Raw genomic sequence first — 11,460 nt, 5'->3', positions numbered from 1 at the left:
GCACCTCCTCCTCATGCTGGTCACCAACCTGGTCACACGTTGCTGTGGGATGGCGTTCCATTCCTCAACCAGGATTGGTTGCAGGTCAGCCAGCGTGGTTGTGTTGGTCACTCTAACACATACAGTACGCCCAAGCTGTTCCCACAAGTGTTGAATTGGGTTGAGGTGTGGACTCTTGGCAGGCCGTTCCATTCTCTCTACTCCCACATTGTGGAGGTAGTCTGTGATAACCCTGGCTCTGTGGAGGGGGGGGGGGGGGGGGGGGGGGGGCGTTGTTTCTTGGAGGATGAAGTTAGATCCCAGATTGTGGAGATATGGGATCACCACTGGCTGCAGAATCTCATCCCGACATCTCACTGCATTGAGATGGCCTTCAATGATGACAAGCCTTGTTTTGTTAGTGACATCATTGAGGGAACAACACAACCTCGTTGGCTGACCTGCAACCAATCCTCAAGTGTGACATCATTGTGAAGGTAAATAAACAGGCTTTCCAACGATGTAGAATACAATGACCATTAGCATTGATACAACAGAGAAATAATCCACCAAACACAAGTTTAACAACTTTATTATATTTGATATTTGATACTTTTTTTTTTAAGTTATTTTTTGGGGTGATTTTTAAGCATTTATTGATAGGACAGTGGATAGAGTCTTGGAAAGGGGGAGAGAGAGAAATGACATGCAGAAAGGACCACAGGCCGGATTCAAACCCGGGTCCACCGCTGCTAGGACTGAGCCTTGGCCATACATGGGCGCTCGCTCTACCGACTGAGCTAACCAGCCGCCTGATATTTGATATTTGATATTTGATATTCATCTCTCAGTGTGGAGATATCAAAGTGATTCTGACCTTCAGCAGACGAGGGAACCTCAACAGAGAGTTGACTCCAGTGAAGTAGTAGAAGATCTCCATGGGGAAGAGACTGAGGACGTCCATCTGCAGAGACACACGTCCAGAAGACGTCTTCAACGCGTCACAAAGCTTCACGTCTCCTGCTGTCTTTACTCAGTGTATAAACTCACAATGTGTCCGTGTATAACACGTAGGAGCATCCTGACTGATACCTGACTATACTGTAGTATGATATATACTGTAGTATAGTAGATATACAGTATATCTACTATACTACAGTATGGTATATACTATACTATACTATAGTATATACCATACTGTAGTATGATATATACTGTAGTATAGTAGATATACAGTATATCTACTATACTACAGTATGGTATATACTATACTACAGGCTACAGATAACACACCTTCTTAACCCTAGAATGTTCCAGTGTGAATATTATTGGAGTATTATAGGACTACAACAGAAGAAACATAACGCAGGTATAATAATAATATAACAATAAACCCCAGCTGGTTCTGACGGACTCAGTTTAACATGATTAAAGACATAATGAATAAACAGGAATCAGACAACAACATCTGGATCAGAGATTACCGGCACTGATTGTTTCCACTTCAACCACCGTAGAGCCCAAAGACTTGATTGTGCTCCTCGTAGTTTCTGAGGTAGAGATTTATATATATATCTGTAAATGTTCTTCTTGTGAATGACCCTGCGACCCCCTGGGGGTCGGGAACCACGGCTTAAGAGTCAGCCTGGTGTGTACGTATGTTTGACAGGTTCTGTCCGGTGGGGGTTGGCCTCCGCCAGGGCGGCGCTCTGTCACCAGTCCTGTTGGTGATATTCATGGACAGGATATGGAGGCGTAGTCGGGGGGGAGGAGGGGTTGCAGTTCGGTGTGCTGAGGATCTCATCGCTGCTTTTTGCAGATGATGTGGTCCTGTTGGGATCATCAGTCTGTGACCTCCAGCACTCACTGGATCCGTTCACAGCCGAGTGTGAAGCGGCCGGGTTGAAGATCAGCACCTCTAAATCTGAGGCCGTGGTTCTCAGCAGGAAACCGGTGGATTGCCTACTCCGGGTAGGGAATGAGTCCTTACCCCAAGTGAAGGAGTTCAAGTACCTCGGGGTCTTGTTCCCGAGTGAGGGGACCCAAAGAACTAGATCGCGGGTACAAGCGTCTGTAATGGGTTTCCTCAGGAGGGTGTCTGGCGTCTCACTTAGAGATAGGGTGAGAAGCTCAGTCCTCCATGAGGGACTCGGAGTAGAGCCGCTACTCCTTTGCGTTGAAAGGAGCAGCTGAGGTGGTTCGGGCACCAGTCAGAGCTGGTTAATGTGGCCCGGGAAAGGGAAGTTTGGGGTCCCCTGCTGGAGCTGTTGCCCCCCCGACCCGACCCGGATAAGAGGTTAAAGATGAGTGAGTGAGGTTCTGCCAGGTTCTGGTCTTACCTTGAACTTCTCGGTGGTCTGGTAGTTCTCTCTCATGTCCTTCTTATCACACTGAAATGAGACAGCTGCAGGTTAACGGAGCTCCGGTTACAGAGATGGATGTTTGTGTTTGTGCCGATGTCACCGACCACGATGTCTCCTCCGCGGACGAACTGCAGCCGGGGCTGGAACACCAGGATGTCGGTGATGTAGATGAGGTCGCAGGTGTAGTCCATCAGCAGCCACAGGTGGATGTTTTCAGAGGTCTGGTAGGGGAACGCCCAGCGGACGGGGATCAACCACACGTTCCAGTTCCACGCCGCCACCACGATGAAGAGCCAGATCACGTAGGTCAGGTCTGTGGACACGGAGACAGGAAGTCCTCATCACATCAGGTCAACGTCACATTTACTCAACTACCGGACTGGTACATCACCGGAGTGTTTCCACTTCATGCTACTTTCTACTTCCAGGACATCCTACTAGACTACCGTCCTGGTGAGACAACTACAGTCCTGGACAGGAGAGGTGTCTCACCGGTGAAGGGGTCCATGCTGGAGGGGAAGCGGTACTCCACGATGACTCGGAGCCAGTCGGGCAACGGGGGCAGTTTGGGTAGTTTGGGTAGTTTGGGCAGTTTGGGCAGTTTCACCGGCTGACCCAACAGCTGAAACGGGAGCACGAACTCCTTCTCCTCCTCTTCCTCTTCCTCTTCTTCTTCTGCTGCCGCTGCCGGAGCGTCATCCTTCTTCTCTGGTGGAGGAGGAGGAGGAGGAGGAGGAGGAGGAGGAGGAGGAGGAGCTTTGCTTGGGGCTGCAGAGATCAGACGAAGACAACAACATGAGGACGTGAAGAGACGAAGACAACAACATGAGGACGTGAAGAGACGAAGACAAGAACATGAGGATGTGAAGAGACGGAGACAACAACATGAGGACGTGAAGAGACGAAGACAACAACAGGAGGACGTGAAGAGACGAAGACAACAACATGAGGACGTGAAGAGACGGAGACAACAACATGAGGACGTGAAGAGACAAAGACATCCAAGTGAGGACGTGAAGAGACGAAGACAACAACATGAGGACGTGAAGAGACAAAGACATCCAAGTGAGGACGTGAAGAGACGAAGACAACAACATGAGGACGTGAAGAGACGAAGACATCAACGTGAGGAGTTCTTACAGGCTGAAGGACTCTCCTCCTCAGACTCGTCGGGGTCCACCAGCCGGTCTCTCTGCTTCTCTGTTCGACCTTTAAAGAGCCTGACGAGTTCACTCAGACGGTCCTGGATCACCACGCTGCCGACGCTGGCGGCTGACAGAGGACGCATCCTGCAGGACAACAGCAGGACAGTAAACATGGAGGACAGAGGACACCGACCTGGAGGACTAAGTGTGTCTGTGTGGTTTCTCTCACTCATCGTCTGCAGTCAGCAGGTCTCCCTGACTGGACCAGGTCTTCAGACCGGTCCTCGACAGTTCCTCCTCGTCCTCCTCTGCACCCGGATCACCTGCAGCGCTGAGGGGGACACAACAGGGGGACACAGCAGGGGGACACAGCAGGGGGACACAGCAGGGGGACACAGCAGGAGGACACAGCAGGAGGACACAGAGGGGGACACAGCAGGGGGACAGAGGGGGACACAGCAGGAGGACACAGCAGGGGGACACAGCAGTGGGACACAGAGGGGGACATCAGGACATCTTCAGTTTCACTTCTTATTCATGTTATTCAGCGTTGAGCTGTAGTTAGCTCCGCCCTCTCGAGTCACCAAGATGATGGCGCCCAGAATGGCGAACTCGAGGCGTCATAACGCCCACAGACCAACAGCCGTTACCACGGTGACGGCGTCCACTTCTACAGTCGCTGCTATTTTATAATAGAACATTTTTCAGTGTTGTCGCCGTCACGGCGCCCCGTCACGGCGCTCCGTCACGGCGCCCCGTCACGGCGCCCCGTCACGGCGCCCCATCACGGCGCCCCGTCGGTTCTGGGGTTACCTGAACTTGGACGGCGGGACGCTCAGCGTGCTGAACTCGGGTTCTGGGGTTACCTGAACTTGGACGGCGGGACGCTCAGCGTGCTGAACTCGGGTTCTGTCGTTGTGATGATTTTGGGGATGTTCAGGCCTTTTCTCTGCCCCCCCACATCCTGATCCACATCCTCCACCCTCAGCACCGGAGCTCCACCGGGTCCTCCACCACGGCTCCCTGAGGGACAGAGAGGAGATCATCAATACGGTAACATCAATATGTGATCAGCTGCTGTAGAGACTGCTGCTCTCTGATTGGTCCGTGAGGAGCGCCAGCAGGAGGCAGGTCACCTGTCGTCAGGATATAGAGACAGGTCTATAAAGACAGCGGAGGGAACAGAGCACAACATCCACTTCCTGTCAGATCACCTGCGGCGTGGTCAGCTGGCAGCTCACGGTGAAGCAGTGCAGAGCAGCAGTGCATGATGGGAGTGATGGCGAGGAGGATGTGGGATGTTCTTGTTTGGCACTGTAAAGGTTTCCGTCTACTCTATGAGGTCATAGTCTACAGGTGTGCTGGAGGAGGGCGGGGCTACGGCTGCTGAGGATGCTGGGAGTTGGAGTTCAGGCTCGTGAAGCGGCTGACGATGCTCACGCAGCACCGTCGCGCCCGCTCGGGGAGCTGCATTAGCTGGGTGAGCTCTGGCGGCGGCGGCGGCAGGGACAGCGTGGGGAGGGCGAGGTAAAGCTGGTGCAGCAGCTTCCTGCAGCTCTCCAGACACTCGGCAGCGAGCGGGAACCGAAGCAGAACGCTCGCTATCGGAGAACAAATGACGGGAACTGGACGGAGAAACAGTCAAACATGAGAAACATTAGTATCCCTATAACTAATATAATATAATATAATATAATATAATATAATATAATATAATATAGTATAGTATAATATAATATAATATAATATACTATAATATAATATAATATAATATAATATAATATAATTTAATATAATTTAATATAATATAATATACTATAATATAATATAATATACTATAATATAATATAATATACTATAATATAATATACTATAATATAATATACTATAATATAATATAATATACTATAATATAATATAATATACTATAATATAATATAATATAATATAATATAATATAATATAATTTAATATAATTTAATATAATATAATATACTATAATATAATATACTATAATATAATATAATATACTATAATATAATATAATATAATATAATATAATATACTATAATATAATATACTATAATATAATATAATATACTATAATATAGTATAATATAATATATAATATAATTTAATATAATATACTATAATATAATATAATATAATATAATATAATTTAATATAATATACTATAATATAATATAATATAATATAATATAATATAATATAGTATAATATAATATAGTATAGTATAATATAATATAGTATAATATAGTATAGTATGTATATATGAAGCTAATAAGAGACTCTGAGAGGCTGATGAATTGATGAATGGAAGTAAACTGAATGAATGAATTATTATTATTATATATTTATATTGCTCCTGATTTCAGTGATCTGTTCTCACCTCCACATCCTCCTTCTGCTGCTTCGGCCTGAGAAGAAGAGGAGGAGGAGGAGGAGAAGGAGGAGGAGGAGAAGAAGAAGAAGAAGAAGAACAAGAAGGAGAAGAAGAAGAAGGAGAAGAAGGAGAAGAAGAAGGAGAAGAAGAAGGAGAAGAAGGAGAAGAAGAAGGAGAAGAAGGAGAAGAAGGAGAAGAAGAAGAAGAAGAAGAAGAAGAGAGAGAACATATGAATGAGTTCTCTGCAGACGTTCTGATCATAATGAATAAAATATAACTGACACTCTTTGTCTGTTGAGCTTCACACTTCATTCATTCATTCATTCATCAGAATCACACAGTCTGAATCACACCGTCTGAATCACACAGTCTGTAGAATCACACCGTCTGAATCACACCGTCTGAATCACACAGTCTGTAGAATCACACCGTCTGAATCACACCGTCTGTAGAATCACACCGTCTGAATCACACCGTCTGTAGAATCACACCGTCTGAATCACACAGTCTGTAGAATCACACCGTCTGAATCACACCGTCTGTAGAATCACACCGTCTGTAGAATCACACCGTCTGAATCACACCGTCTGTAGAATCACACCGTCTGTAGTATCACACAGTCTGAATCACACCGTCTGTAGAATCACACCATCTGAATCACACCGTCTGTAGAATCACACCGTCTGAATCACACCGTCTGTAGAATCACACCATCTGAATCACACTGTCTGTAGAATCACACCGTCTGTAGTATCACACAGTCTGAATCACACCGTCTGTAGAATCACACCGTCTGTAGTATCACACAGTCTGAATCATACCGTCTGTAGAATCACACCGTCTGAATCATACCATCTGTAGAATCACACCGTCTGTAGAATCACACCGTCTGTAGAATCACACCGTCTGAATCATACCGTCTGTAGAATCACACCGTCTGTAGAATCACACTGTCTGTAGAATCACACCGTCTGAATCACACCGTCTGTAGAATCACACAGTCTGTAGAATCACACCGTCTGAATCACACAGTCTGAATCACACAGTCTGTAGAATCACACCGTCTGAATCACACAGTCTGAATCACACAGTCTGTAGAATCACACAGTCTGAATCACACCGTCTGTAGAATCACACCGTCTGAATCACACCGTCTGTAGAATCACACCGTCTGAATCACACCGTCTGTAGAATCACACCGTCTGAATCACACTGTCTGTAGAATCACACCGTCTGTAGAATCACACCGTCTGTAAAATCACACCGTCTGAATCACACCGTCTGTAGAATCACACCGTCTGTAGAATCACACCGTCTGTAGAATCACACCGTCTGAATCACACCGTCTGTAGAATCACACCGTCTGTAGAATCACACCGTCTGAATCACACCGTCTGTAGAATCACACCGTCTGTAGAATCACACCGTCTGAATCACACCGTCTGTAGAGTCACACAGTCTGTAGAATCACACCGTCTGTAGAATCACACAGTCTGTAGAATCACACAGTCTGTAGAATCACACCGTCTGTAGAATCACACCATCTGTAGAATCACACAGTCTGAATCACACAGTCTGTAGAATCACACAGTCTGTAGAATCACACCGTCTGTAGAATCACACCGTCTGTAGAATCACACCGTCTGAATCACACCGTCTGTAGAATCACACAGTCTGTAGAATCACACCGTCTGTAGAATCACACAGTCTGTAGAATCACACCGTCTGTAGAATCACACAGTCTGTAGAATCACACAGTCTGTAGAATCACACCGTCTGTAGAATCACAGTCTGAATCACACAGTCTGAATCACACAGTCTGTAGAATCACACCGTCTGAATCACACCGTCTGTAGAATCACACCGTCTGAATCACACCGTCTGTAGAATCACACCGTCTGAATCACACCGTCTGTAGAATCACACTGTCTGAATCACACTGTCTGAATCACACTGTCTGAATCACACCGTCTGTAGAGGCAGAAGGTGTTTCTATAGTCTAAAGAGGCAGAAGATGTTTCTATAGTCTAAAGAGGCAGAAGGTGTTTCTATAGTCTGTAGAGGCAGAAGGTGTTTCTATAGTCTGAAGAAGCAGAAGGTGTTTCTATAGTCTAAAGAGGCAGAAGTTGTTTCTATAGTCTAAAGAAGCAGAAGGTGTTTCTATAGTCTGTAGAGGCAGAAGGTGTTTCTATAGTCTGAAGAAGCAGAAGTTGTTTCTATAGTCTAAAGAGGCAGAAGGTGTTTCTATAGTCTGAAGAGGCAGAAGGTGTTTCTATAGTCTAAAGAGGCAGAAGTTGTTTCTATAGTCTAAAGAGGCAGAAGGTGTTTCTATAGTCTGTAGAGGCAGAAGGTGTTTCTATAGTCTAAAGAGGCAGAAGGTGTTTCTATAGTCTAAAGAGGCAGAAGATGTTTCTATAGTCTAAAGAGGCAGAAGGTGTTTCTATAGTCTGTAGAGGCAGAAGGTGTTTCTATAGTCTGTAGAGGCAGAAGGTGTTTCTATAGTCTAAAGAGGCAGAAGGTGTTTCTATAGTCTAAAGAGGCAGAAGATGTTTCTATAGTCTAAAGAGGCAGAAGGTGTTTCTATAGTCTGTAGAGGCAGAAGGTGTTTCTATAGTCTGTAGAGGCAGAAGGTGTTTCTATAGTCTGTAGAGGCAGAAGGTGTTTCTATAGTCTGAAGAGGCAGAAGGTGTTTCTATAGTCTGAAGAGGCAGAAGGTGTTTCTATAGTCTGAAGAAGCAGAAGGTGTTTCTATAGTCTGTAGAGGCAGAAGGTGTTTCTATAGTCTAAAGAGGCAGAAGGTGTTTCTATAGTCTAAAGAGGCAGAAGGTGTTTCTATAGTCTGTAGAGGCAGAAGGTGTTTCTATAGTCTGAAGAGGCAGAAGGTGTTTCTATAGTCTAAAGAGGCAGAAGGTGTTTCTATAGTCTGAAGAAGCAGAAGGTGTTTCTATAGTCTGTAGAAGCAGAATGTGTTTCTATAGTCTGAAGAAGCAGAAGGTGTCTGCACAGTTGAAAGCTCCAGAAAACAAACCAGCAAGTGGACCTTGAGTCTGGACTGTTTTGTCAAACTATTTCTGAAGCTTCGGTTCTACTTTCCACAAGGACAGTCACACGGATATGAGCTGACCAGGAACCGTGACCAGGAACCCTGATCAGGAACCGTGGCCAGGAACCATGACCAGGAACCGTGATGAGGAACCCTGACCAGGAACCGTGACCAGTAACCGTGGCCAGGAACCGTGACCAGGAACCGTTTGGATCTTTATACCCGGTGCAGGTTTCTCCTCACGGCCAACAGACATTCTCTGCCCGTCTGCGTCGGTGTGGTTAGAAGTCTTAAAAACACGTCTTCGTACGGGAACGTAGTTCTCAGGAGACCGGCCGGGACGCCGGAGGCTCTGTGGCCCCGGTGGACATGTAACCAGGAACCCATACACCACCTGATCTGCGGCTGCTGGAGCTGGTGACGACTCTGGTTGTTGGGTGACGGTTTGGGAGACGGGACTCTCCAGGTCTCTCCTCTCCGACGCCGGCTCCACCGCCGTTGATGAAGGACTGACGTCGTCTTCAGCCGGACAGACGTCCATCAGACTCCTGGTGAAGAAGGACAAGAGACATGATGATAAACCTCCCGAAGAACTGATCCTCCACCGGCGTCCTCGGTGTAACAGGACGTAGAGCGCTCACATGACGGACTCTCCTGTTTAACTGTTGAGTTGACTTTGTGTATATATATATATATACATATATATATATATACTCTGAGTACTATACATATACTTACTATACGTACTATACTTGAGTTATATACATATATATATACATATGTATATGTATATATATATATATAAACTGGAAAAACAAAGTTAGTAAACTTGTGTTTGGTGGATTATTTCTCTGTTGTATCAATGCTAATGGTCATTGTATTCTACATGGTTGAAAGCCTGTTTATTTACCTTCACAATGATGTCACACTTGTAAGGATCATGCATTTGTGGGATGAGCAGCACAGCTGATGATATGGGTAGCGCCCAAGAAAAATTTGCCAAAATGCTCCTTCAATGGTAAACAGTGTATTCTCCTGTTAGTGTTGACTCTTGTTGTGAGTTGTTTGGTGGATGATTGAACTCTCTATCAGTAACAAGGAACAAACAAGACATATTGATTGATTGAATCCACCGTCAGGAGCCTCAGTAGCGGTGGAAGATCCATACGCAGCCACAACAGCCTGGCACCTCCTCCTCATGCTGGTCACCAACCTGGTCACACGTTGCTGTGGGATGGCGTTCCATTCCTCAACCAGGATTGGTTGCAGGTCAGCCAGCGTGGTTGTGTTGGTCACTCTAACACGTACAGCACGCCCAAGCTGATCCCACAAGTGTTGAATTGGGTTGAGGTGTGGACTCTTGGCAGGCCGTTCCATTCTCTCTACTCCCACATTGTGGAGGTAGTCTGTGATAACCCTGGCTCTGTGGGGGGGGGTTGTTTCTTGGAGGATGAAGTTAGGTCCCAGATTGTGGAGATATGGGATCGCCACTGGCTGCAGAATCTCATCCTGATATCTCCCTGCATTGAGATGGCCTTCAATGATGACAAGCCTTGTTTTACCAGTGAGGGAGATGCCCCCCCCCCCCCCCCCCCCCCCCCCACACCATGACACTGCCCCCACCAAAAGCTGTTACTCCATCGGTGCAACAATCAGCATAGCGTTCTCCACATCGTCTCCATACTTTGACCTGCCGTCCAACTGTAACAGACAGAACCTGGACTCATCACTGAACATGACATTCCCCCACATGTTCAGGTTCCATTGTCTGTGTAGTCGACACCAGCGCCAACGGGCCTGACGGTGAAGGGCAGTCATTGCAGGCTTCCTGGTAGCCTTATGAGAATACACTGTTTACCATTGGCAGAGCATTTTGGAACATTGTTCTTGGGCACTCCCCACATAATCAGCTGTGCTGCTCATCCCACAAATGCATGATCCTTACAAGTGTGACATCATTGTGAAGGTAAATAAACAGGCTTTCCAACGATGTAAAATACAATGACCATTAGCATTGGAACAACAGAGAAATAATCCACCAAACACAAGTTAACAAACTTTGTTTTTCCAGTTTATATATATGTATAATTCATTGTACTGGCTGTAAAGATGCCAACCTACCTCTGGAGGTCAGCCCTGATTCAGAGGAAAGTTGGTGAAAAGCAACACAAAATAAATTCAACTGTGAGAAGACACTGAGAGGCAAAGAGACAGACAGATGCAGCAGATGCAGATGTTTGGCCAAAAAGAAACTATTTAGTACCGAAATCCCGCCCTCGTTCCTAGCTTACCTAGAGCTAAGGAAGCTAAGCTAAGATAAATGGACAGTTCAACGTATTGAAGACCTCATCACGACCTGAGTGATCACACTGCATGATCCGATCATCAGCTACGACCTGAGTGATCACACTGTACAGTCTGATCATCAGCTACGACCTGAGTGATCACACTGCATGATCCGATCATCAGCTACGACCTGAGTGATCACACTGCATGGTCCGATCATCAGCTATGACCTGAGTGATC

The 11,460-nt window shown here is 46.2% G+C and overlaps 1 protein-coding gene across 1 annotated transcript in view; it reads right to left on the bottom strand.

Moving 5' to 3' along the window:
* Positions 1–11,460, bottom strand: part of cngb1a (cyclic nucleotide gated channel subunit beta 1a) — a 53,328-nt gene that overhangs the window by 16,192 nt on the left and 25,676 nt on the right. Inside the window, exons 22-31 of the mRNA XM_037762875.1 lie at positions 11,056–11,070; positions 9,329–9,482; positions 5,898–5,925; positions 4,354–4,510; positions 3,717–3,818; positions 3,483–3,631; positions 2,835–3,110; positions 2,447–2,655; positions 2,319–2,369; positions 857–943 (exon numbers count right to left, since the gene is read on the bottom strand). Of these exons, the coding sequence (XP_037618803.1) occupies positions 857–943; positions 2,319–2,369; positions 2,447–2,655; positions 2,835–3,110; positions 3,483–3,631; positions 3,717–3,818; positions 4,354–4,510; positions 5,898–5,925; positions 9,329–9,482; positions 11,056–11,070 (1,228 nt within the window). The remainder of the gene's footprint in view (positions 1–856; positions 944–2,318; positions 2,370–2,446; positions 2,656–2,834; positions 3,111–3,482; positions 3,632–3,716; positions 3,819–4,353; positions 4,511–5,897; positions 5,926–9,328; positions 9,483–11,055; positions 11,071–11,460) is intronic.

Source organism: Sebastes umbrosus, unplaced genomic scaffold (genome assembly GCF_015220745.1).
Source record: "Sebastes umbrosus isolate fSebUmb1 unplaced genomic scaffold, fSebUmb1.pri S36, whole genome shotgun sequence".
Taxonomy (NCBI): Eukaryota; Metazoa; Chordata; class Actinopteri; order Perciformes; family Sebastidae; genus Sebastes; species Sebastes umbrosus.
Note: the sequence above shows the minus strand (reverse complement) of the source record. Positions and strands in the feature narration are given on the sequence as shown.